This window comes from Elephas maximus, chromosome 6 (assembly GCF_024166365.1).
Source record: "Elephas maximus indicus isolate mEleMax1 chromosome 6, mEleMax1 primary haplotype, whole genome shotgun sequence".
Taxonomy (NCBI): Eukaryota; Metazoa; Chordata; class Mammalia; order Proboscidea; family Elephantidae; genus Elephas; species Elephas maximus.
Window position 1 is genome coordinate 123789945 of NC_064824.1, and position 26795 is coordinate 123816739.

Below are 26795 nucleotides of genomic sequence, written 5' to 3' on the forward strand. Positions count from 1 at the left end.
AACACATTCGTAATCCGAGGACTACCTTACTACTTAAAGTGCTAAACGCAACGCTGGCATACATTAAGGGGCTATGGAGGTGTTATGTGCTATTATTAGGAGTATTATTAAGGTAGACTCACTAAGGTTCTATCGCCCATTTTCAGAGTTCTTGTTGAAATTTGTCATCAACTTAATACACCAAAGACCACCAAAAGTATGAACAAATCTGTCTTGGAAGAAATACAACTAGAATGCTCCTTAGAAGCAAGCATGGCGAAACTACATCTCACATATTTTGGACATGTTGTCAGGAGGAATCAGTCCCTGGAGAAGGACATCATGCTTGATAAAGCAGAGGGTCAATAAAAAAGAGGAAGACCCTCAACAAGATGGACTGACACAGTGGCTGCAACAATGGGCTCAAGCATAACAACAATTATGAGGATGGTGCAGGACCAGGCAGTGTTTCTTTCTGTTGTACAAATGTTCGCTATGAGTTGAACCGACTCGACAGCACCTAACACAGCAGCAGCCCACACCTCCTGTTTTCCTTCCCTACCATTCCCTGAATGCCACATTTAACTGTTCACTTTCAGTGTTGAAAGGGAAGAGATTAAAATGATCTAACCAAAGTATCCTTAACCAGATCCCATAGATGGGCTTCGGGGAACCCATAACCCCTTGGAGCTGCACGTAAAAGTGTGTGGTGTATATGTACACACATGCATACATTCATTCAGTGGTCTGTGAATTCTGACCATTCTTCAAGGGGTGTAATGACCTCCGAAAAGGTAAGCATAGCCCTTCTTTCCAGTGCATTTATTTTACAGATAAGGAAACAAAGTCTTTACCAAACCAAAAAAACCCAATGCCGTCAAGTCGATTCCGACTCATAGAGACCCTACAAGACAGAGTAGAACTGCCCCATAGAGTTTCCAAGGAGCGCCTGGCGGATCCGAACTGCAGACCTTTTCGTTAGCAGCTGTAGCACTTAACCACTATGCCACCAGGGTTTTTTACCAGAGAGGTTCAATGATTTAAGCAAATTACTGACAAGGCAGGAACAAAAACCTAGAGACTCTTAATCCGTCAATTTTTTTTTCACTACTCCAACCTTCCTATGTATACTGGCAGCAGTCCAGTTTATGTACAGAATTTTCACTTCCTTTACTACATCAAAAAGAAACGTGTGATCTACTTCTGACTGCACCACAAGTAGCCATATTGGGCCGTGTAGACACTGAATACTTGCCCCCCTAAACACAATGTCAGACTGCTAATCACTACTGCACAGAAATAAAAAGTTCACGGGGCACAGTAATCGAGGTATTTATGGTTCTGTTAATTTTCTGAAAACGGTAGCTGAGATGGAAAGCAAGGAAACAAAAAAAAAACTATCAAGCACAGGACAATTAACCTTTATAGTATTTATAATGATCCCCTGGATTAATTTGACATAAAGAACTAGTACTTGGCTTTTGCCCTAACCATAAAATGATGGCGAGGGCATTGCATATTCTCAGTCACAAAATTAGAGCACATATGGGGAAAGGCTGTCTGAACAGACTCTTCTTAACAAAAGTAGAGTTGGTAAAAATATCTAATAGGTGTGACTCCAATGGCTCAAAAGCTACTGGATCCTACTTTCTCCTAAGATGTCATTTTGAAAGCAGGGAATATGCCAGAAGATTCTTAAGCAATCTATCAGTGCTTTTACAAAATAAGGCTATTTTCAAACTTACCTGAATATGAAATCTAGGATATCATGAAGAAACATTTTTTAGATGTGAAAGCACCAAAAGGAAATAAAATAAACATAAAAAAAGCCCTTTCTCTTCGAGTGGATTTCAACTCACAGCGACCCTACAGAACAGAGTAAAGCTGCCTCATGGGATTTCCAAGGAGTAGCTGGTGGAATCGAACTGCACAACTTTTTGGTTACCAGCCAATCTTTTTTTTTTTTTTTTTCATTTTTATTGTGCTTTAAGTTAAAGTTTACAAATCAAGTCAGCCTCTCATACAAAGATTTACATACGCCTTGCTATATATTCCTAGTTGCTTTCCCTCTAATGACACAGCACACTCCTTCCCTCCACTCCCTATTTTCATGTCCATTCAGCCAGATTCTAACCCCGCCTGCCTTCTCATCTCCTCTCTACAGGTGCTGCCCACACAGTCTCATGTGTCTTTTTGATCCAAGAAGCTCACTCTTCACCCGTATCATTTTCTGTCCCACAGTCCAGTCCAACCTGTCTGAAGAGTTCGCTTTGAGAATGGTTCCTGTCTTGGGCTAACAGAAGGCCTGGGGACCATGACCTTTGGGGTCTCAGTCAGACCAGTCAGACCATTCAGTCTAGTCTTTTTATGAGAATCTGAGGTCTGCGTCCCACTGTTCTCCCGCTCATTCAGGATTCTCTGTTGTGTTCCCTGTCAGGGCAGTCATCAGTTGTAGCCAGGCACCATCTCATTCTTCTGGTCTCAGGATGATGTAGTCTCTGGTTCATGTGGCCTTTTCTGTCTCTTGGGCTCATAATTACCTCGTGTCTTTGGTGTTCTTCATTCTCCTTTGGTCCAGGTAGGTTGAGACCAACTGATGCAACTTGGATGGCCGCTTGCTAGTGTTTTAGACCCAAAACACCACTCTTCAAAGTGAGATGCAGAATGTTTCCTTAATAGGTTTTATTATGACAATTGACTTAGATGCCCCCTGAAACCATGGTCCCCAAACCTTCGTCCCTGCTACGCTGGCCTTCGAAGCGTTCAGTTTATTCAGGAAACTGCTTTGCTTTTGGTTTAGTCCAGTTGTGCTGACCTCTCCTATATTGTGTGTTGTCTTTCCCTTTACCTAAAACAGTTCTTACCAACTATCTGATTAGTGAAAAACCCTCTCCCTCCTTCCCTCCCTCCCCACTCTTGTAACCATCAAAGAATATTTTCTTCTCTGTTTAGACTATTTTTCAAGTTCTTATAATAGTGGTTTCATACAATATTTGTCCTTTTGCAACTAATTTCACTCAGCTTAATGCCTTCCAGATTCCTCCATGTTATGAAATGTTTCAAAAATTCATCATTGTTCTTTATCGATGCATAGTATTGCACTGTGTGAATATACCATATTTATCTTTTCATCCGTTGATGGGCACCCTGGTTGCTTCCACCTTTTTGCTATTGTAAACAGTGCTGCAATGAACATGGGTGTGCATATATCTGTCCCTGTAAAGGCTCTTATTTCTCTAGGATATATTCCAAGGAGTAGGACTGCTGGATCGAATGGTAGCTCTATTTCTAGTTTTTTAAGGAAGTGCCAAATCGATTTCCAAAGTTGTTGTAACATTTTACATTCCCACCAGCAGTGTGTAAGCGTTTCACTCTCCACAACCTCTCCGACATTGATTATTTTGTGTGTTTTGGATTAATGCCAGCCTTGTTGGAGTGAGATGAAATCTCATTGCAGTTTTGATTTGCATTTCTCTAATGGCTAACGATTGTGAGCATTTCCTCATGTATGTTAGCTACCTGAATGTCTTCTTTAGTGAAGTACCTGTTCATGTCCTTTCTCCATTTTTTAATAGGGTTATTTGTCTTTTTGTAGTTGAGTTTTTGCAGTATCATGTAGACTTTAGAGATAAGATGCTGATCGGAAATGTCATAGCTAAAAACTTTTCCCCAGTCTGTAGGTAACCTTTTTATTCTTTTGCTGAAGTCTCTGGATGAGCATAGGTGTTTGATTTTTAGGAGCTCCCAGTTATCTAGTTTCTCTTCTGCATTGTTAGTAATGTTTTGTATACTGTTTATGCCATATGTTAGGGCTCCGAAAGTTGTTCCTATTTTTTCTTTCATGATCTTTATCGTTTTAGATTTTATATTTAGGTTTTTGATCCATTTTCAGTTTTTGTGCATGGTGTGAGGTATGGGTCTTGTTTAATTTTTTGCAGATGGATATCCAGTTATGCCAGCATATTTGTTAAAGAGACTATCCTTTCCCCATTTAACTGACTTTGGGCCTTTGTCAAGTATCAGCTGCTTTTATGTAGATGGCTTTATGTCTGGATTCTCAATTCTGTTCCACTCGTCTATGTATCTGTTGCTGTACCAGTACCAGGCTGTCTGACTACTGTAGCAGTATAATAGGTTCTAAAATTAGGTAGAGTGAGGCCTCCAACTTTGTTCTTCTTTTTCAGTAACACTTTACTTATTCGAGGCCTCTTTCCCTTCCATGTGAAGTTGGTGATTTGTTTCCCTGTTTCATTAAAAAATGTCATTGGAACTTGGATCAGAATGACAATGTTCATTTAGTCCTCCTATCCATGAACAAGGTATGTCTTTCCACTTACGTAGGTCTCTTGGTTTCTTGCAGAAGTGTATTGTAGTTTTCTTTGTATAAGTCTTTTACATCTCCGGTAAGATTTATTCCTAAGTATTTTATTTTCTTGGGGGCTACTGCAAATGGTATTGATTTGATGATTTCCTCTTCAATGTCCTTTTTGTTGGTGTAGAGGAATTCAACTGACTTTTGTATGTTTTTCTGTATCCTGACACTCTGCTGAACTCTTCTATTAGTTTCAGTCGTTTTCTTGAGAATTCTTTAGGGTTTTCTATGTGTAAGATCATGTCATCTGCAAACAGAGATATTTTACTTCTTCCTTATCAATCTGGATTCCCTTTATTTCTGTATCTAGCCTATTTGCTCTGGCTAGGACCTCTAGCACAATGCTGAGTAAGACGGGTTAAAAGAGCATCCCTGTCTGGTTCCCGATCTCAAGGGGAATGCTTTCAGACTCTCCATTCAGGATAATGTTGGCTGTTGGCTGTGTATAAATGCCCTTTATTATGCTGAGGAATTTTCCTTCTAGTCCTATTTTGCTGAGAGTTTTTATCATGAATGGGTGCTGAACCCTGTCAAATGTTTTTTCTGCATCAATTGATAAGATCATGCGGTTCTTGTTTTAACAGTGGAACTCTTGATCACTGCATCACCAGGGCTAAACAGGAGAAATAAAGACCCACAAATTCCACTGTCTCCATGTTCTCATCCTATCTTCTGACCTTCAGTGGCTCACTAATCCTCCTTGGTAAATTTAGCAAATAGACTACAGTATTTCCCTCAAATCTGTTCTGCCATAACTACAACATTCATACTAAGGACCAATCTGACCCATTACTCAGAATTCTAAATTTTCAACTCCCAATTTATCAGGATTCCCTTGGACCACATACCGATATATGCAAACTTTGAAGCTCATTAGAAGACGGCATAACTCTGACACTGACGATGATCCTTTATCTTCTCACTTCCACTTTGTTATACTTAAATGAACCTGCTCTTCACTGAATTTTCATGTCTACTGATTCCTAATATCTAATACTTCTATTTCCTGGGACACTACAATTCACTTTTGTCCCTAAACAGCACAGACCCACAATCAAGCATTTAAACAACAATACTAATTCGCCCCACCAAGAGAATGCGGAGATAACTGAACAATATCATTAAGATCACACTCAAGTAAAATTCTGCTTAAGATCATTCTAAAGAGACTGCAGCCATACATCGACTATGAACTGCCAGAAATTTAAGCCGGGTTCAGAAAAGGATGTGGAGCAAGGGGTATGCATCTACACTGAAAGCAGAGAATACCAAAAAGATGTTTAGTTGTGTTTTATTGACTATGCAAGGGCATTCAACTGTGTGGATCATAACAAATTATGGATAACCTTGGCAAGAATGGGAATTCCAGAACACTTAGTTGTACTCATTAGGAACCCATACATAGACCAACAGGCAGTCATTCAAACAGAACAAGAGGATACTGCATGGTTTAAGTCAAGAAAGGTGCGTGTCAGGGTTGTAGCCTTTCACAATACTTATTCAATCCGTATGCTGAGCAAATAATCAGAAAATCTGGACTACGTGAAGAAGAATGCGGCATCCAGATTGGAGGAAGACTCATTAACATCCTGCGATATGCAGATGACACAACCTTGCTTGCTGAAAGCGAAGAGGACTTGAAGCACTTACTGATGAAGATCAAAAATTACAGCCTTCAGTATGGACTATACCTCAAGATAAAGAAAACAAAAATTTTCACAACTGAACCAGTAAGCAACATCATAATAAATGGAGAAAATATTGAAGTTGTCAAGGATTTCATTTTACTTGGATCCACAATCAATGCCCACAGCAGCAGCAGTCAAGAAATCAAACAACGCACACATCGTGTGGTTGGCAACCAATGGCACAAAACAATATGTGTATTGTTTAGTGAGAAACTAATTTGCTCAGTAAACCTTCATCTAAAGCATAATAAAATCTGAAACTTGCTCTTTAATGTCAAGTAGCTAAAATGAAAGAAAGAAAAAGTGTTGAACAGAAGATTTCAAAGGGCGGCTCCAAAAGACAAAGCAAAGTTTTACATGTGCAAAGACCTAGAGATGGAAAACCAAAAGGGAAGAACACACTCAGTATTTCTCAAGCTGAAAGAAGAGGAAAAAAAAAATCAAGCCTCAAGTTGCAATACTGAAGAATTCTATGAAGAAAATATTAAACGACTCAGGAAGCATCAAAAGAAGATGGGAGGAATATACCAAATCACCATACCAAAAAGAATTAATCCACGTTCAACCATTTCAGGAGGTACCGTATAAGCAGGAACCAAGGGTACTGAAGGAAGAAGTCCAAACTGCACTGAAGACAATGGCTCAAAACAAGGCTCCAGGAATTGAAGGAATACCAAGGTGTCTTAATAAATGGATGCAGCCCTGGAAATACTCACTCGTCTACGCCAAGAAATTTGGAAGACACCTACCTGGCCACCTGACTAGAAGAGATCTATATTTATGCCTATCCCCAAAAGTGATTCCACCGAATGCGGAAATCATCAAACAGTATCATTAATATCAAACGTAAGTAAAATTTTCCTAAAGATCACTTAAAATCAGCTGCAGTAGTATCTTCTAGGAAGGGCCTGGCAGTCTACTTCTGAAAAACATTAGCCAGTGAAAACCTTATGAATAGCAGCGGAACACTGGTCTGATATAGTGCTGGAAGATGAGACCCCCCAGGTTGGAAGGCACTCAGGAGATGACTGGGGAAGAGCTGCCTCCTCAAAGTAGAGTCGACCTTAATTACGTGAATGGAGTAAAGCTTTCGGGACCTTCATTTGCTGATGTTGCACGACTCAAAATGAGAAGAGAAAGGTGCAAACATCCATTAATAATCGGAACCTGGAATGTACGAAGTATGAATCTAGGAAAATTAGAAATCGCCAAAAATGAAATGGAATGCATAAACATCGATATCCTAGCCATCAGTGAGCTGAAATGGACTGGTATTGGCCATTTTGAATCGGACAATCATACAGTCTACTATGCTGGGAATGACAACTTGAAGAGGAATGATGTTGCATTCATCGTCAAAAAGAATGTTTCAAGATCTATCCTGAAGTACAACACTGTCAGTGATAGCATAATATCCATACGCCTACAAGGAAGACCAGTTAATATGACAATTATTCAAATTTACACACCAACCACTAGCGCCAAAGATGAATAGAAGATTTTTACCAGCTGCTGCAGTCTGAAATTGATCGAACATGCAATCAAGATGCATTGATAATTACTGGCGATTGGAATGCAAAAGTTAGAAACAAAGAAGGATGATCAGTCGTTGGAAAATATGGCCTTGGTGACAGAAACAATGCTGGAGATAGAATGATAGAATTTTGCAAGACCAACGACTTCTTCATTGCAAATTCTTTCTTTCACCAACATAAATGGCAACTATACACACGGACCTCGCCAGATGGAACACACAGAAATCAAATTGACGACATCTGCGGAAAGAGACGGTGGAAAAGCTCAATATCATCGTTCAGAACAAGGTCGGGGCCAACTATGGAACAGACCATCAATCGCTCATATGCAAGTTCAAGCTGAAACTGAAAAAAAATCAGAGCAAGTCCACGAGACCCAAAATATGACCTTGAGTATATCCCACCTGAATTTAGAGACCATCTCAAGAACAGATTTGACCCATTGAACACTAGCGACCGAAGACCAGTCGAGTTGTGGAATGACATCGAGGACATCATCCATGAATAAAGTAAGAGGTCACTGAAAAGACAGGAAAGAAAGAAAAGACCAAGATGGATGTCACAGGAGACTCTGAAACTTGCTCTTGAGCGTCGAGCAGCTAAAACAAAAGAAGAATTGATGAAGTAAAAGAAGTGAAGAGAAGATCTCAAAGGGCCTCCCGAGAAGACAAAGTAAAGTATTATAATGACATGTGCAAAGAGCTGGAGATGGAAAACCAAAAGCGAAGAACACGCTCGGCGTTTCTCAACCTGAAAGAACTGAAGAAAAAATTCAAGTCTTGAGTTGCAATAGTGAAGGATTCCATGAGGAAAATATTAAACGACACAGGAAGCATCAAAAGAAGATGGAAGGAATACACAAAGTCATTATACCAAAAAGAATTAGTCGCTATTCAACCATTTCAAGAGCTGGCATATGATCAGGAACCAATGGTACTGAAGGAAGAAGTCCAAGCTGCTCTGAAGGCATTGGTGAAAAACAAGGCTCCAGGAATTAATGAAATTTCAATTGAGATGTTTCAACAAACAGATGCAGCGCTGGAGGTGCTCACTCGTCTATGCCAAGAAATATGGAAGACAGCTTCCTGGCCAACTGACTGGAAAAGATCCATATTTATGCCTATTCCCAAGAAAGGTGATCCAACCGAATGTGGAAATTATAGAACAATATCATTAATATCACACGCAAGCAAAATTTTGCTGAAGATCATTCAAAAACGGCTGCAGCAGTATGTCAACAGCCAACTGCCTGAAATTCAAACCGGTTTCAGAAGAGGACATGGGACCAGGGATATCATTGCTGATGTCATATGGATCCTGGCTGAAAGAAAAGAATACCAGAAGGATGTTTACCTGTGTTTTACTGACTATGCAAAGGCATTCAACTGTGTGGATCACAACAAACTATGGATAACACTGCGAAGAATGGGAATTCCGGAACACTTAATTGTGCTCATGAGGAACCTTTACATAGATCAAGAGGCAGTTGTTCGGACAGAACAAGGGGATACTGATTGGTTTAAAGTCAGGAAAGGTGTGCGTCAGGGTTGTATTCTTTCACCATACCTATTTAATCTGTATGCTGAACAAATAATATGAGAAGCTGGACTATATGAAGAAGAACGGGACATTAGGATTGGAGGAAGACTCATTAAAAACCTGCGTTATGCAGATGATACAACCTTGCTTGCTGAAAGTGAAGAGGACTTGAAGCACTTACTAATGAAGATCAAAGACCACAGCCTTCAGTATGGATTACACCTCAACATAAAGAAAACAAAAATCCTCACAACTGGACCATGAGCAACATCATGATAAACGGAGAAAAGACTGAAGTTGTCAAGGATTTCATTTTACTTGGATCCACAATCAAGAGCCATGGAAGCAGCAGTCAAGAAATCAAAAGACACGTTGCATTGGGCAAATCTGCTGCAAAGGACCTCTTCAAAGTGTTGAGGATCAAAGATGTCACCCTGAAGACTAAGGTGCGCCTGACCCAGCCCATCGTATTTGCAATCGCATCATATGCACGTGAAAGCTGGGCAATGAATAAGACTGAATAAGAGCTGAAGCCTTTGAGTTGTGTTGTTGGCAAAGAATATTGAATATACCATGGACTGCCAAAAGAACAAACAAATCTGTCTTAGAAGTGCAGCCAGAATGCTCCTTAGAGGCAAGGATGGTGAGGCTGCATCTTACATACTTCGGACATGTTGTCAGGAGGGATCAGTCCCTGGAGATGAACATCATGCTTGGCAGAGCACAGGGTCAGCGGAAAAGAGGAAGACCCTCAATGAGGTGGATTGACACAGTAGCTTCAACAATGAGCTCAAACATAACTATGATTGCAAGGATGGTGCAGGACCGGGCAGTGTTTCGTTCTGTTGTGCATAGGGTCGCTATGAGGCTGAACTGACTCGATGGCACCTTACAACAACAAATTATCTGAACCCACGGCTGTCTAGTCGGTTCCAATTCATAGCGACCCTACAGGACAGAGTAAAACTGCCCCACAGAGTTCCCAAGGAGCACCTGGCATATTCGAACTGCGGACCTCTTGGTTAGCAGCTGTGGCACTTAGCCACTAAGCCACCAGGGTTTCCTAACACATATTTATATGTTGTAAATCCTAACCTCTATGCCTGTGGTTATAATCCCATTTGGGAGTGAGCTGTTTTTGTTATGTTAATGAGGTAGGATTAGTGCAGGGTATATCCTGAGTCAAATTCTTTTGAGATATAAAACAGATTAAACAAGGAAGCAGAACAGAGATGGGATAAGACAGATGCCTGGACACCTGGAGATTACCAAGGAATCATGAAACAGAAGTGAAAGAAACAAGGACCTTCCTCCATAGCTGACAGAGAGAAAGAAAGACTTCCCCTAGAGCTGGCACCCTGAATTTTGACTTTTTTGCCTTCTGAACTGCAAGAAAATTAATTTGTTTGTTAAAGCCAAAAAAAGCAATCAAACAATGCACTGCATGAGGCAAATCTGCTGCAAAAGACTTCTTTAAAAGCAAAGATGTCACTTTAAGGACTATGGTGAGCCTGACTGAAGCCATGGTATGTTCAGTTGCCTCATATGCAAGTGAAAGCTGGAGAATGAATCAGGAAGGCCAAAGAGTTGATGCATTTGCACTATGGTGTTGGAGAAGAATACTGAATATGCCATGGACTGCCAGAAGAACAAACAAATCCGTTTTGGAAGAAGTATAGCTAGAATATTCCTTAGACGCAAGGATGGCAATACTTCGTCTCACATACTTTGGCCATGTTATCAGGAGGGACCAGTCCCTGGAGAAGGGCATCTTGCTTGGTAAAGTAGATTTTCAGCAAGAAAGAGGAAGACCTTCAATTAATGAATTGACACGGTGGCTGCAACAATGGGCTCAAGCGTAACAATCATTTTCAGGATGGCTCAGGACCCAGCAGTGTTTTGTCATGTTGTACATAATATCATCGCTATGAGTCAGAACTGACTTGAGGGCCCCCTAACAACAATTATCCCCCAATACTGCAAGCAAATCCTATCAGTAACAGTAGGTGTTCCTTATTTTGAACTTCCTTCTCCCAGACTGGAAGAAGTTAAGAACTCTGCTGATTGGCTCCTCTACGCAAAATTTGTGCTAACTCACCTAAGTTATACCCTAAAAACTATAAGTAATCGTTTTATTAATACCTAGTTGACTCCAGCATGGTGGGTATTCCAAACTTTCCCTGTTCTCTTTGTATTAGTTTCCTACGGCTCCTGTAACAAATTACCATTAACTTAGTGGCTTAAAGTTTATTCTCTTAAATTCTGGAGATAAGAAAGTTCTGAGATCAGTTTCACCGGGCTAAAGTTAAGATGCCCAAAGGACTGGTTCCTTCTGGAGGCTCTGTGGGGAAAATCCACTTACGCGCCTTTTTGAACTTCTAGTGGCTGCCTGCATTCCTTGTCCTGTGGCCCCTTCCTCATCCTCAAAGTGCATCACCTCCAATCTCTGCTCCCATCATCACATTGCCTTCTTCTCTGACTCCTCCTTCATGCTCTTACTGTGATTACATCAAGTTCACCCAGATAATCCAGGATAATCTCCTCATCTCTGGATCCTTAATCTAATCATACCTGGAAACTCCTTTGTGCTATGGATGGGGACATGTTTGGGGGTCATTCTTCAGTATACCACAATCCTCAAGCTCCCAATGCATCACATACTTCTGTCACCCTAAGTTAATGGTCCTGCCTCCTACTTTACTAAAACAACTCAGGGTATTTCTGAAGACAGTTTTTCAGCTTCTCTTCTCTTCACAAACATGTTGCTACATTCCACCTACTTCTTTACCCATCTTTGATGACTTTCCAAAGGGCTCAAAGAAGCAGTTACTCTTTCTTTCAAGAGTAAAAGCATGTTCCATTATATCTATACAGAAGCCCATGCATGGCATCTTAGACATCTCCTTGTTGAGACTACAACTCAGCTGAGTAGGTGATAGGTGGAGAAACAATGGTGCATCTTTGCCCCTCCCTCTCTGAGCCTGAGATCTAAAATTCCAACAATTAGAGCCAATATTCATAGAAAAAAGAAACCTGAACAGCCCCCACGTACATATAACCAGTATACTTGAGGTACTTACCCTACCTATCCAGTAGGTAATGGGACCTGCAATGTCTGGGATGAGGGTCAAAGTCTTCAAAGAAAATAACGCAGACATCAATAGGAAAAGCATTTTCGACTTCTTGAAAATTAAAAAGCACTTATTTATCTTTACTAAGGTTACACGGGTGCATATATATGTCAAAAACAATTCTGAACACGGTACACTTTTATACATTTCATTGTACATAAATTTTACCTTGATTTTAAGAAGCACTTATTTAATTAGGCCCAGATCACTACACATAAAAAGGCAAAATAAGAAAACGAAGTCTATAAAAATGAAAGAATTTTATCTTGTGGAACTTGAAGATATCTTACCAATATGTTTCTTTCTGATCTATAGTAGCCTATCTTTTTAATGAGGATTTTGAAAAAGCATGGTCTATAAAAAAGGGTACTATATAAAATTTGTGTGTATTAACTCATTTAAGATATATATGAGTGCCCATTTGTGCAAGGAGCTTTGCTTGGTATTGAAGACAGAGAGGTGATACACTGTTGACAGTCTCATAAAGTTCACAGTCTGGTGTGGAAACCAGACACTAACCTGTTGTTAATAACAACTGTGATAAATGCTGCAAAGGAACAGTACTGGTACAATGAGAGCAACTGCACTTGGCGGGGTATATAGCATGGGTCAGGGAAAGCTTGCCAGAAATTTAAGCTAAGACTTGAAAGATGAGTAGCAGCAAGCCACACGAAGAGAGGAAACATTCTGGAAATATTTCTAGACACAAGACAAGTGTGAGGATTCCAAGATTTAAGAATTTCAGCAGGGCAGTGACATGTTCAGATCTGTGCTTTAAAATAGTAACTCTGGGGGCAACATGGAAAACACAATAGAGAGGAACGTCGTGAATTCTGCGGGACTAGTTACTGAGTACGCCAAGAGATGTGAAGATGGTTTAGTCTTAGGTAGTGGTCACGAAAGCAGGAAGAAATTGCAGATTGTTGAGATAACAGAAATATTTAGTGATAGCAGCAATATATGACATAGGTAAAGAGGGAGAAGAAACTAACAGGAATAATTCCTCAAGTTTCTGGCATAAACAACTGGAATGACAGTGATTATGAGCTTATTTTGACCTGACAAGTCTGAAGGATCTCTCAGATGATGAAAGGAGCCATCAACTAGACAAATACATACATGAGTCTGAATGTCAGAGAATGAGGCTAGGACCATAATTTGGGAATCATCTGTACAGAGTCACTAAATGAAGCCATGCAAGTAAATTAAGAGAATGTACCATAAAAAGAAAATCTACGCCAAAGTCCCAAGAATGCCTCTATTTCAGATGTACAGCAGGAAGAAGAGGAAGAGTGGCTGAGAAGGAATATCAGAAAGGCAGGAGGCATACCCAGGGAGTGGTTTGCCACAGAAATCAAGGGCACAATGTGTAGAAGAAAGGAGTGGTCAACTGTGTGAAATGACGCTAAAAAAAAAAAATCAAGAATGAGGACTGGGAACAATCTTTGCATTCATATATAAGCAGACATCATGGTGATCCTATTAAGGGCAGCACTGAACTGAACAGTTGGGCTGGAAGCTTAACTGGGACATGTTCACAGTGAATGGAAGATGAGAAAAAGGAGACAGCAACTATCAACACTCCTCCCGAGACATTAAGCTGTGAATGAGATGACTCTGGGAAGCACTGCAGGGGTCCAACAGAACATTTAATGGAATTTTACTTTGAAGATGTAAGTAGCTTGAACATGTCCGATACTGACTAAGATCCAGTAGAAAGGTAGAACCTGAAAATACATAAGAATACTTAAGATTCCGATGGCTGCTGGATGCAATCCATACCACAGATGGAAGAGAAACAGTCTCTGACAGGACAGGAGACACTGCCCTCCATTAAAATAGGAGGAAAAACAAACAGAAAAGGAAAAAAAACACAGGTAAAGTCATAGATTCCATGAAAATAGTTCCCAGCTGATACTTTGTCTCTTCTCTGAGAAGTAGAAGGCAAGATCATTTACTAAGGGTGAGAGGACCAGGAGAGCTGAGGAGGCTGAAGAAAAATAATGGTTTCAAAATATGAAGCACACTAGAGAAAGAGTATATAATTACTGGGTAACGTAGAGGGTCTAACAGAGGTTTGTGAAAATGGACAAATAGTGGCACTGATCTGTCCCATGTGAGGTTCCCTCCAGCAGAGGCAACGGAAAGGTTAAGTGGCTGGGTTTACCCAAGGGTTGTGGCACTACCAGAAGCGATAAGAAATAGTCACACTAGTTAATTTTTAACATTACTAAGGGCCAGGCCATGCAAGCGAACATGAATGGTTCACTTAAGCCTCAGGACTACCCCGCCTAATTAGTATAATATTATTTTTATTTTATAAATGAGGATGTTCGGACATGAACTAATTAACTCCTTGACTGTGGTCATATAAGAAGCAGAGTCAGGATTCAAAGTCTAAGTGTTCATTTGCAAAAACAATGGAACTGAAATAAAAGAGAGACTTTATATATATATAAAACTCATTATTTTAAAACCTTCTTTTGTTAACAGAGCAATGGTCCATGAAATTACAAGTGGCTTTCTATCTTTTTTTTTTCTATCTTAGTATTAGAGAGTTGATATGTAATTTAGACAATTTACCAAATCCAGAGCATAAAGAGAGTATCAGCAAACTAACTTACTTCACATTTATATACCAGACATCACAGTACTTGTCTTCATATGTGATCTCATCCTCAAAAATGACAACTCACAGTGACTCTATAACCTGACAAGGAAAATGAAGCTCAGAAAGACTAAATTATCTGTTATATCTTTTATCAAGTCCCTGTAAAAATAAAGTGCCTCTCCCTGACCCCCTTGCCAGGAAAGCCCTTAACAAAACTAATAGGACTGATTGAATTCACTTAGCATAGAAAAACTTTACAGCTATGTTTGCTCTCACTGGAAATGAGATATATGTAACATCGCTTTAGTCTCTCAAGTAAAAGAAACTAGGAGAAGCTCTCATCACTACGTTACAACTACAAATCAAAACTAAGGAAACTGGAGTGAAAATTAAAAATAGAAAAGTAGCATCTTCAAAGAAAATCATTCTGTCCCATTCTCAAATAAACACTGAGGTAACAGGAGAAGTCACTAGACTGGATAATTCTGCACTGACACAATAATTAAAACTGATAAATTTTAAACCAGAGACTATATCAGCCTGACACTAGAAGAGCTAGATGGTGCCCAGCTACAACCAATGACTGCCCTGACAGAGAATGCAACAGAGAATCCCTGGGGGAACAGGACAGCAGTGGGATGCAGACCTCAAATCCTCGTAAAAACACCAGACTTAATGGTCTGACTAAGACTAGAGGGACCCCAGTGGTCATGGCCCCCAGATCTTCTGTTGGCCCAGGACAGGAACCACACCCAAAACCAACTCTTCAGACAGGGATTGGACTGGACAATGGGTTGGAGAGGGATGTTTGTGAGAAGTGACCTTCTTGGATCAGGTGGACACTTGAGACTATGTTGGCATCTCCTCCCTGGAGGGGAGATGAGAGGGCAGAGGAGGTTAGAAGCTGGTGAAATGGACACTAAAAGACAGAGTGGAGGGAGGGAGCGGGCTGTCTCATTAGGGGGAGAGCAACTGGGAGCATGTAGTAAGGTGTATATAAGTTTTTGTGTGAGAGACTGACTTGATTTGCAAACTTTCACTTGAAGCACAATAAAAATTTTTTTAAAAATGATGTATTTGGCTTCATTCTCCAATCATACTAGTTAAAATAACAACAACAAAATCATAGTTTAATCTCCGTGAAAGTTATTAAACAGTTTAGGTACGTCAACGATTTTACACCGTCTTGCCAAACAAGATTTTTCTTGTGAATGATACAAATACAACCAATTCAAAAATTAGCAATAATGGGTGAAAATGGAATATATGTCTGAGAAAGCAAATTTTCTTTAACAAGACTGGTTCCGCTCCAATCACATACTGCAAGGATTTACTATTAGAGATTTAGTGTTAAGACAAATAGATGGCAGGTATTAGAGCATAATCACTACAAAAATAATTGTATTAATATGACTATGATATCTTCTGTTGCTGAAGATATAAGGACATTTGGTTTTAAAAACCTACAAAAGAATAATTAGCTTCCATCTCTCATGCTGTCATTCAACTACCCTTACTCAAGAACAGATGTTACTTAAGGCTTTTCAGTATTTCCCATTCTGAAGTACAAGTCCTAGACACTAAGGAAAAATATTTAAACCTTTCCTTTCAGACTTCCATTCTAATCATTCAGTAACTATATAAACAATTAAGAGTTACTATTCATATACACTGAGCTTGGCCTTCACAAAGGGAAAAAAACCAAAAAAACCAAACCCACTGTCATGAAGGCAATTCTGACTCACAGCAACTCTATACAGGACACAGCAGAACGGCCCCATAGGGTTTCCAAGGAGCAGATGGTGGATTGGAGCAGTGGGTGGATTCGAACGGCTGACCTTCTGGTCAGCAGGCAAGCTCTTAAAAAGTAAACCACCTTACACAACTGACAGGTACCATCCAACTAAATCTGACACGAAGAAGACACTGCGTTTTGAAATGCTAACTTCTTAAGGAAAAATAACAAAAAGCTCTACTTACCATATACATTAATATGTCTCTAATCATCACCATAGCTGTTTGATGATCATTCCAAGCTTGATTTAGCGTTTGAAGAAAGTTGTTATTCAATGAATTTAGTACATCTTCTCGCACCTATTAACAGAAGAGTTCATTATAGTTCATTTACATACACACAGATATATATACATACATAGAAACCTGTTGCCATTGAGTCAATTCCGAATCAGTATCTTTTCAATAAGATAATGACATGAAATCACCAATTTTAAATCAAAGAAACATGTTACAGGCATAACAAGTACATTAAGCTATAACCTATACACAGGTAACTATCAAATGTCTATGTATACTCCAAACCACTCTCTTGACCTCCAGAATCATAAAGCAACCTCCTAGGAATTTCTTAACCCTCCAATGATTTAATATCGCAGTAAGAATAAAATCCTAAATCTTTATAATCAAGTATAGAACTAGACCATGGCTACTGCCATGAACCAAATTTCCTACCATACCCTCTCACTCCCCGACCTGTGACTAAAGGTTCAGGGCACTGATTTTGGAGTCAAACTACTCCCAACTCCAATTCCAGCTCCCTAACTAGCTGTGTGACCTTGGGTAAATTACTCAATTTCTATACCTCAGTTTCCTTATGTGAGAAATAGTACCCATCCTGCAGCATTGTTGCAAGGATTAAGTTAACACTAGTAACTCATTAGAACAGCCTGGCACTCAGTAAGTAGTCAATAAGCATAAATTATCAGCACTGTCAGCTCCAGCCATGATGGCCTTCTTGCTGAATAAAGCAACTATATTCTGCCATTTCTTCTGCCTCTATTCACACTGACTCATTCCTTTTATTCTGGTTCAAGTTCCACCTCACAGAGAGGTCTTTTCTGACCACCCTATTTTAAATACAACCCTAAGAATCTCTACTCCTTTACTCTTTTCTTCATAGTATTTATCACTACCTAACCGCTTTATTACATATTGATCTGTTTATTATTTTTCCCATTAAAATGCAAGCTCCATGACAGCAGGGATTCTGGCTTTTGAATGTGTATCTCCAGCACCTAAAAGAGTGCCTGGTATATATCCTTTGCTGTCAACACCCTTTTACCCTCACCATCCAATACTGTAGACTAATTCACCTACAATATGGTGAGCACTTTCATGATTATCTGCTCTTGCACAAAAAGTTCCCTGGGATTTGGAATGACATTCTAATCTAATACTGATAAAAGACTATTCAAAACTTCAAGAATTCTGTAGTCCACAAGCTTAGTACCAATTTCTCCAATAAGAAGATACTGACCATGACTCCTTCCTGATATGTTATCAGCTCAAAGAAAAAGCTTATTTGACTAGGAAACAAATCTAGACTTAGGTCCCAGTTTTATCATGAAGAAATTGTATGCCTGTCCTCTTAAATTCCTACAGCACTTTGGTACTAAATTACCATCTTCTCCAGTTAATAAAAATCCAACCCATCCTCCACGGTCTAGCAACTCTCAGTAACTCCAGCCTGAACAGACATCGTCTATCTTCAAACATCTTTTATCACAGATAATCTGCCAAGCGGTTAAACTTCTTCAGGTTGGGGAGGATCTGAAGTCAAGGTGCTTTTTGAGAAACGTAATTTTTTACATCTGTGTGTTGAGATACATAGATATCTACAAGCCTGAATGATAAATATATGCTAAGTAAAATGTCATTCTGTATCAGATCTAGCATAAACAAGTGACAAAAAGAGCCAAAGACAGAAAGAAAATGCATTCACATTATGGGAAAATAAGGTAAAACTGAGAAAACTGGGTCTAATTTATTTTTTTCTTCACGTTTGGGAAAAAAATTAGATTTTAATGATGGAATAATGCATTTGACCTAAAAAAGTAAAGTGTGAAAAACCATTAATCTACTATACAATTTAAAATTTCACTATATATTTAATTTTTTGTCCACAAGACTACGCGCCTTGACTTCAAGATAAATCACCCAGAAATTTCTCCATAAATATGTTAACTATACCAAAAGTGATAAACATCCACATCAGTTTGTTCACAATACACTGTGTTAAATAAAAACTTTTATGCAAAATGGATAATGTATCATTTGTTCCAACTCATTAAGTCTAACACCTGTCAGATGTAAATTCCAAAGATAGCTAACACTAGGAAAAAAAAAGGAAGCTGAAAATGTGCCTACTTACAAAATTCTTCACCAAACTTCAAATTCTTTCACTAAACTACTAAATTTTACATAGCAATTCAATTAAAATAATGACAATACTAGAGCAAACTGTACTACGTATCAAAAATAAAATTCCAAACACCAGGATATTGAGCCAATTAACTTTTCTTAAATGACTTAAATGAATTTCTGTATATCCCGCTGTTATAAAAATCAACATATGTGTTAACTGTATTAGTTACCTCGATTTTGGAACATACACACAAATGTGCTTAGCTTATTTGTTGAATGAATGAAAAACTGACCAATTAAGTTAATGCTATAAAATAGGAATGTTCTTTAAATTACTGATTTCTACATTTTAAGATAAAATATATCGAAAAATATTTATGTAATATAGTTTGTACTTTTACCTGCCTTTCAGCAAAATAATAAAAATGCAATGAACTAGCACTATACCAAAAACCTGTTGCAGTCAAGTCAATTCCAACTCATATTGACCCTAGAGGACAGAGGAGAATCGACCATAGAGTTTCCAAGGAGCACTTGGTGGATTCAAACTGCCAGTCTTCTGATTACCAGCCATAGCTCTTAACCACTACACCACCTTACACCATAAATAAAATTTCCTTATTTGTATCATACTTCAAAAAAATTATCCTGAGAAATCAACAACACTGCATCTTACTAAGCAGAAAACAGCTATCATTAAGAGCTTTTCTGGTATTTTTGAACTGTTACACAGACATATGACTAAAAGTCAAATAAATGCCTTAACTATACTTGCTGTAATGTCTTCTTATTCAGATCACTCTATGAGCAATTTTTTTTCCTCTAATATTGTCCCAGAAAAATATTTTTCTAATTTGGATATTTGTTCAAACACACACAATGAAATGTTAGAAGTGAAATGAAAACTCTAACTTTATGAAGAGTAAATGGGCTTTTTAAAAGAAAAGTTGGTATCTAAACTAAAATACACATTAAGTCTTTTAACTTTCATTTTACAAATTATATAACATAACACAAAAAAGTTTGAAAAGGGGGGCATGGGAGGTGGGGGGTAACATTGCTTACCTTATACTCTAACACAACTACCATTACTTTTTTGCACAAACGAAGCAAATAGGAGGGGACCCTGCTGTAGAGGGTGACAGCAGAACCAAAGGGGCCTGGGGTTCAAATATGATCCAGAACTAGCATCACTACCTAAGAACATCTGCATTAAGGCTTTCCGGATGTAGAGTAGGAATCTGAAGGGTGAGGCAAGAACACACATGGAAGAACAAGAAACATCAGGGAAGTTGAGAGTAGCATCTAGGGACCCAAAAAAACAAACCAAAACTAAAACCTGTTGCCATGAGTCAATTCCGACTCACAGCAACCCTACAGGACAGGGCAGAACTGCCTCACATGATTTCCAAAGAGCAGTTGGTGGATTCAAACTGCCGACCTTTTGGTTAGCAGCCTGAGCTCTTAACCACTGGGCCATCAGGGTTCCAGGATGGCACCAGCTGTGACAAAGAAGCTGAAATGAGTAGCTGAGAAGAGATGGCTATGCATAGCACTTAAGCTTTGCAAAGGATGTAGTAGCTTAGAACAGTGGATCACAACCTAGCAGACAATCAGAATCACTTAAGAGCTTTTAAAAACAGATTTTGGGTCCCACCCAAGATCCAAAGAAAGGAAGCTGTTTTTAAAAAAAAAAAAAAAAGTCAACCAGGTGATGCTGGTACACTGCCAGAATTAGAAAACCACTGGCTTAAAAGAGCCATGCTAGCCATTTTTTTATGTCCCTTCCTTTTGGAGAATCTTTTCAAGATGATATTTTCATGCAGTTGTAATAACACTATCGATACAATTCTGGATTCTGATTTTTAAATTCAACTCACTGACACATTAACTTTTGCTTTAGGAAAAAAACATCTAGCTATATCATGTAATCTTCAAAGCACTATAGTAATCCAGAGGAAAAGATTATATTACAATGAAATGTTTAAAAAAAAAAAAAAAAAGCATCTAAGAATCTTAAGCAACTTTCAAAATGACACCAACAGCACGATCTTTAAAATTTTATATATATACACACACACATATACATATACACACACATGGACTCCATCAAAATTAAAACTTTTTGCTCTGCAGACACTGTTAAAACAGTAAACAGAGAAACTACAGACTGGGAGAAATTACTTGCAAATCAAATAACTTGTATCTAAAATATATACAGAACTTTCAAAACTCAACAGTAAGAAAGCAAACAACTCAATTATAAAAAATGGGCAAAACACTTGGACAGACATTTCACCAAAGAGGATACGGAGAACATACTTCAGCAGCTGAAAAGGTGGTCAACATTAGCCATTAGGGAAACGTAAATTAAAGTCATGACAAGATACCATTATACACCTGTTAGAACGGCAAAAAACAAAATATACTGACAATACCAAGTGCTGGTGAAGATGCAGAGCAACTGGAACTCTCATACATTACTGGTGGGAATACAAAATGGTACAGCACCTCGGGAAAAGAGTTTGACAGGTTTTTTTTTTTTTTTTAATTATATACATATACATACTTATCATGTGGCCAGCAAGCTCACTCCTTATGTATTTACCCCAGAGAAATGAAAATTTATAGTCACACAAAAACCTGCACATGAACAGTAACAGCAGATCTACACATAATTGCACACACACACAAAAAAGTATATAACCCAAATGACTTTCAACAAGTAAATGGATAAGGAAACAGTAATACAGTCATACACCACTCACCAATAAAAAGGAACAAACTACTGATATACAAAACAGCGTAGATGAATCGCAGAATAATTATGCTGAATCAGAGAAGCCAGCCTCACAAGATCACACACCGTATGATTCCATTTATAACATATTCTAGAAAAGCAAAACTATTGTGATGAGACAGAGCATTGTCTGACAAGGATTAGGAATGGGAGGAGGGGTGACAATAAAGGGCTAACAGAAGGAGTTTTCTGGGGTATGGAACTTTTCTACATCAATTGTAACAGTGGTTAAACAAATCTATATACATGTGTTAAAATTCACAGAACTATACATAAAAACAAAGGAGAATTTTATTGTATATTAATTAAAAAAAAACTTGCAGTGAGTGTGATTCTCAAGTTGGGTCCTGCTTTATTGTTACTAGATCATAAATATATGCTATGATTCCACAGTCTTTTCATAATAACAACTTATATATCAAACAAGGCAAGAATTGTTACATCAAGTATATAAACCTTCTTAATTACTCTGTAGCAATTCAAATTGCACTATTACATTCTTCATTTCTGTAACTACAGCCTTTACTATTTTGTTAATTACATCCTTAAGAAAGATTAGTGGTATCACCTAGTCAAAAGGAAACCTTTACTTTCCAATACTGTAGTAAAACCTGTTCGGTGGTAAGTTTACATCAAAGCTGCATAAACCATACCCTTAAATCAAGGGCAAATGGAAGAGCAGCGGGGGATAAACAGGAGCGGCCAGCACGACCAGAAGTTAGGGGCTTTCTGTCTTTGCCCTTGGGTTTTCAGAACCAGGCTTCTCCATGGATTGACAAGGAAGCTGATCTTGGGCCAGTAGCTCCCGGCTGGCTGGAAAGTTGAAGGACATTAATAATTTGCACAGTACTCCTTCAAACACATGCATGATTATTTTTAATCACTAATTAAAAATTTTTCACCATCTAAATTTCAATGCCCTGGAGCAAAATCTCAGCCGGCCAATTAAATGTCTAGGTAATAACAACAACAAAAAAAAACAGCTAAAACTAACTATAAAGACTTTAGTTATAAAGCTTATTGAAACTAAAAATGAACCATATAATCAGTGATGATATGAACTGCTGAAAACAAAGAGTTTCCTTCTAAATAATTCTCAAAACTCTTTAAAGTATTTAGTCCAAATATCAATAAATCTCCAAGGTACAGAAGTTTTTATTTAGCATTATTTTGCAAAGAAATACACATTACATATTAAAAACATAAAATAGGGCATGAATAACATGGAGAACACGGTATTTATACACAAAGCATTGAAAAGCATCACGTAAGTACTGTAAGAGGCATGTACTATAAGATTCACACAGAAGCTAAAATAATCAACAACAGTATTAGCAGAAAACTGCTCTGGGCAGTTTCTATTCATGACTTTGGGCAAGTCACTTACCTGGTCTGTAGTTCCCCTTTCCTATAATATGACTGGAGTTAATTAGATCAGTGGCGTTCACACCATGCTCCAACGAGACAGCCTTAGTACCACTGCAGGGCAGACTGTTTTTCCTGATTAGAAATGATTTTTATTGGTTTTGACTGATTTTAAGAGGGGGAGGGGCTCCGCTATTTTGAAATAACAGAGCCAATGGACTGCTAAATACCTTTCCGGGTCTAAATTCTAAAACATGTTGCTTGTTCCATCTGATGACGCTACATATTACATAAATATACATTTACTATGATCAAAAATCAGTATCTATGTTTCCACTTAACATTTCAACTTGTTCAGAGACCTTTATTAATCACACATGACCTGTGAGTTTGTCACTTTACGAATTTTACCAGTTATGTAAATCCTATTTTCCTGAGGAATGCCGTTAAAGAATTCTTGAGGATTGTTGTTCTCGATAAACTTTCTACCTTAATACACCTGAGGGTTAAGACATACCTATTAACGTAAGTGGCTCACTACAGAACTGAATCTCAATGGGAGCCAAGGCACGGTGTAGAGAAAAGGTCTCTCCTAATCCAGTACATGACACAGATAAATTGACAAAACCTTTTTCCCTCACCCTGAGAATTCCTAGTTTAAAAGATTAAAAAGGGATAGTGTACTGTTTTGGTATTTTTACAGAACAGACATGCTATACAGTGAAAAGCCTCAGCACAAGAGTATGGATGCTGAAAAGCCAGTCGGCCTGCCTTCAAATCCCAGCTCCAACACTTAGATCCATAACCTTGAGTAAGTTACTTAATTTCTTTGTGCTTTAATTTTATCACTTATAAAACAGGAATAACAATAGCACCTACTTCAAGTAGCTGTTTGGAGAATAAATTAGTATCTATAAAGTGCTTACACAGCAAATGCCATATAAGTATATGCTGCTATTATTATGGAGGAAACCCTGGTGGCGTAGTGGTTAAGTGCTAGTGGCGTAGTGGTTAAGTGCTACGGCTGCTAACTAAGAGGTCAGCAGTTCGAATCCACCAGGCGCTCCTTGGAAACTCCATGGGGCAGTTCTACCCTGTTCTATAGGGTTGCTATGAGTCGGCATCGACTCGACGGCAGTGGGTTAGTATTATCATAGTAGTAGTAGTATGGAGACATGGTGACAAAGTGGTTAAGAACTCTGGCTGCTAACCAAAAGGGTGGCAATTAGGATTCATCAGCTGCTCTGTGGAAACCCTATGGGACAGTTCTACCCTGTCTTATAGGGTTGCTGTGAGTTGGAACTGACTCAGTGGCACACAACAAAACAACAACTACTATAATATTGTTCATATTACAGAACCTTGCCACTCCAAGTGTGGTCTGTGGAGCAGTATCATGGTCATAACTATCACCACCATGTAGGCTTGTTAGAAATGCACAATCTCCTACCCCAGACCTACTGAATCAAAACCTGCATCTTAACAAGATCCCCAGAAAATTTGTATGTGCCTTGAATTTTGAGAAGTGGTATAAAACATATATACATATATGTTCATGTATTATATACAGTATTTTCCAAATTCATTTTCTACTTTACTCTTACTTTCTTCTAAAGAACAGAAATTTCTACATATCTGGGACTCTTCATACTTCGAGGAGTTCTTAATGCAGCAAGCCTCCTATTGTGCATTCAATATAAATTTTGAGAACAGATTTTGCTATCTCTCAATACATATAACAACCTTAAAATTCTTGTGTTTCAAAGCAAGCTTCTGGTAAGATTAGGAGAATTTTAAGTTCTGTAGATATTTTAAACTTTCTTAAGAGTTCACTAATAATAAAACCCGTTACAGTGAAGTCGATTCAGGCTCATAGCGACCCCATGAGACAGAGCAGAAGTGCCCCATAGTTTCCAAGGAGTGGATGGTGGACTTGAGCTGCTGACCTTTTGGTTAGCAGCTGAGCTCTTAACTGCCATGCCACCTGGGCTCCTCACTAATGACAAAAACCAAAAAAAAAAAAAAAAACCAAATGAGTTACTGTCGAGTCAATTTCGACTCATAATGACCCTATAAGACAGAGCGGAACTGCCCGATAGTGTTTGCAAGGAGCACCCAGTGGTTTCGAACTGCCGACCTCTCAATTAGCAGCCGTAGCACTTAACCACTACACTACCAGGGTTTCCCACTAATGACAAAAAAAAATGACAAGTGATCCCTAAATGATATAAAATTCACTAACCTCTTGATATTTTCTAGGTCAGTAATACTAGTTTCATTATTTTTCACCAACTTTTAAAATAAAGGTGGTAAACCTCATCAGAGAAATACCAGTATCATAACCAAACAATAAAATAGTCACTGTAATTTTCTCTATTGCTGTAGAGTTAGATGATTCTTTTATAAGTAATTTTCCCAACACACACACAATAATCACGTATTTATTAATGTTTTAAGTTTAAGCATTTCACAAACAGCATACTACTTTCAATTTCAAAATTAAAATCATTCCTAGTGGCAATATTATCCATTCACTCTTTAAGTGTCCAAAAGTAAAGCTCTTAAAGAAATGAGGTCTTAACATCACATTATCAACCACCCGTTCAAAAAATTTTCCCCAAACTGACAACTCAAATATTTATGATTCCTTCCAACAAGCAAAGCAGGGTGCTAGCTAGGCACTATAAGGGGCACAAGATACAGTCAGACACTTTACAATCTCCACAGGGAGGGAAGAGAATGTGAAGGGTTAATGTTACCATACATATGGCCTCAATACAAAGAGTAAAAAAGAGCAGCACCAGATAAATCATGAGGTTCAAAGCAGGGGCCCAGAATGGTTATCGGGACAACACATTTTCGTAATTTAATCCATAAAGAAAACTTTGCTACATGTTAAAGCAAAGAAAAAAAATCATCTAAATTTGGCATAGGTTTTAAAAATATACATTCTTAGTTTCAATAAGCTTTTAACTTTATTAGCAATTAACACCATCTTTAAAAAAAAAAAAATCAGGATTTTTTTTTTTTTTTTTACAAAATCGTGCCAGGAAAAATGGCAGCTTACTTTTTGATTGGAAAAGCAGAAAGAAAAAAAGGTAAATTATCGTTTGTAAACTGCTTCATTTCCAATGGTTAAGACAATTAAGACATACAGTAAAAACCATTACACGTAAGTACAGTAGTTAAACTTTGAACAGCAGAAACACTGACTGAATTAAGTACTAAAGCATGCAAAGCATGACAATATGGCAATCAGTATTTTTGTTCTCTTGTGTATCATGTAAAATAAGGACCACAGTTACACAAGATCCAGTTCTTAGCAGAATCACAAACTCCAGTCTCAAAACACCAGAAGTACACAGCCTCAAAATTACACTGTGCTTTTAAATGGTGGCTAGATTTAGTAATTAACTTGGGTAGACAGAAGTATTACTCTACATACAAAAGATAAACCTCAGCAATTCATTACAACATAAACCAAGACGGTTTCCATTCGCACTGCTGGTATTATCCTTAGAGATTCATTTCAACAGACAATTGAGTGTCAACTACATGCATGGAGCAGGAGACACAAAGACGAATGAAAAAGATCCCAGCTCATCCATTCACTT

General features: G+C 38.3%; 1 protein-coding gene across 2 annotated transcripts in view; it reads right to left on the reverse strand.

Annotated features, from left to right (window-relative positions):
* Positions 1–26795, reverse strand: part of CUL3 (cullin 3) — a 117287-nt gene that overhangs the window by 48945 nt on the left and 41547 nt on the right. For both annotated transcript variants that reach the window (XM_049888322.1, XM_049888321.1), the window contains exon 3: positions 16836–16949. In XM_049888322.1, coding sequence (XP_049744279.1) covers positions 16836–16949 — 114 coding nt within the window. The remainder of the gene's footprint in view (positions 1–16835; positions 16950–26795) is intronic.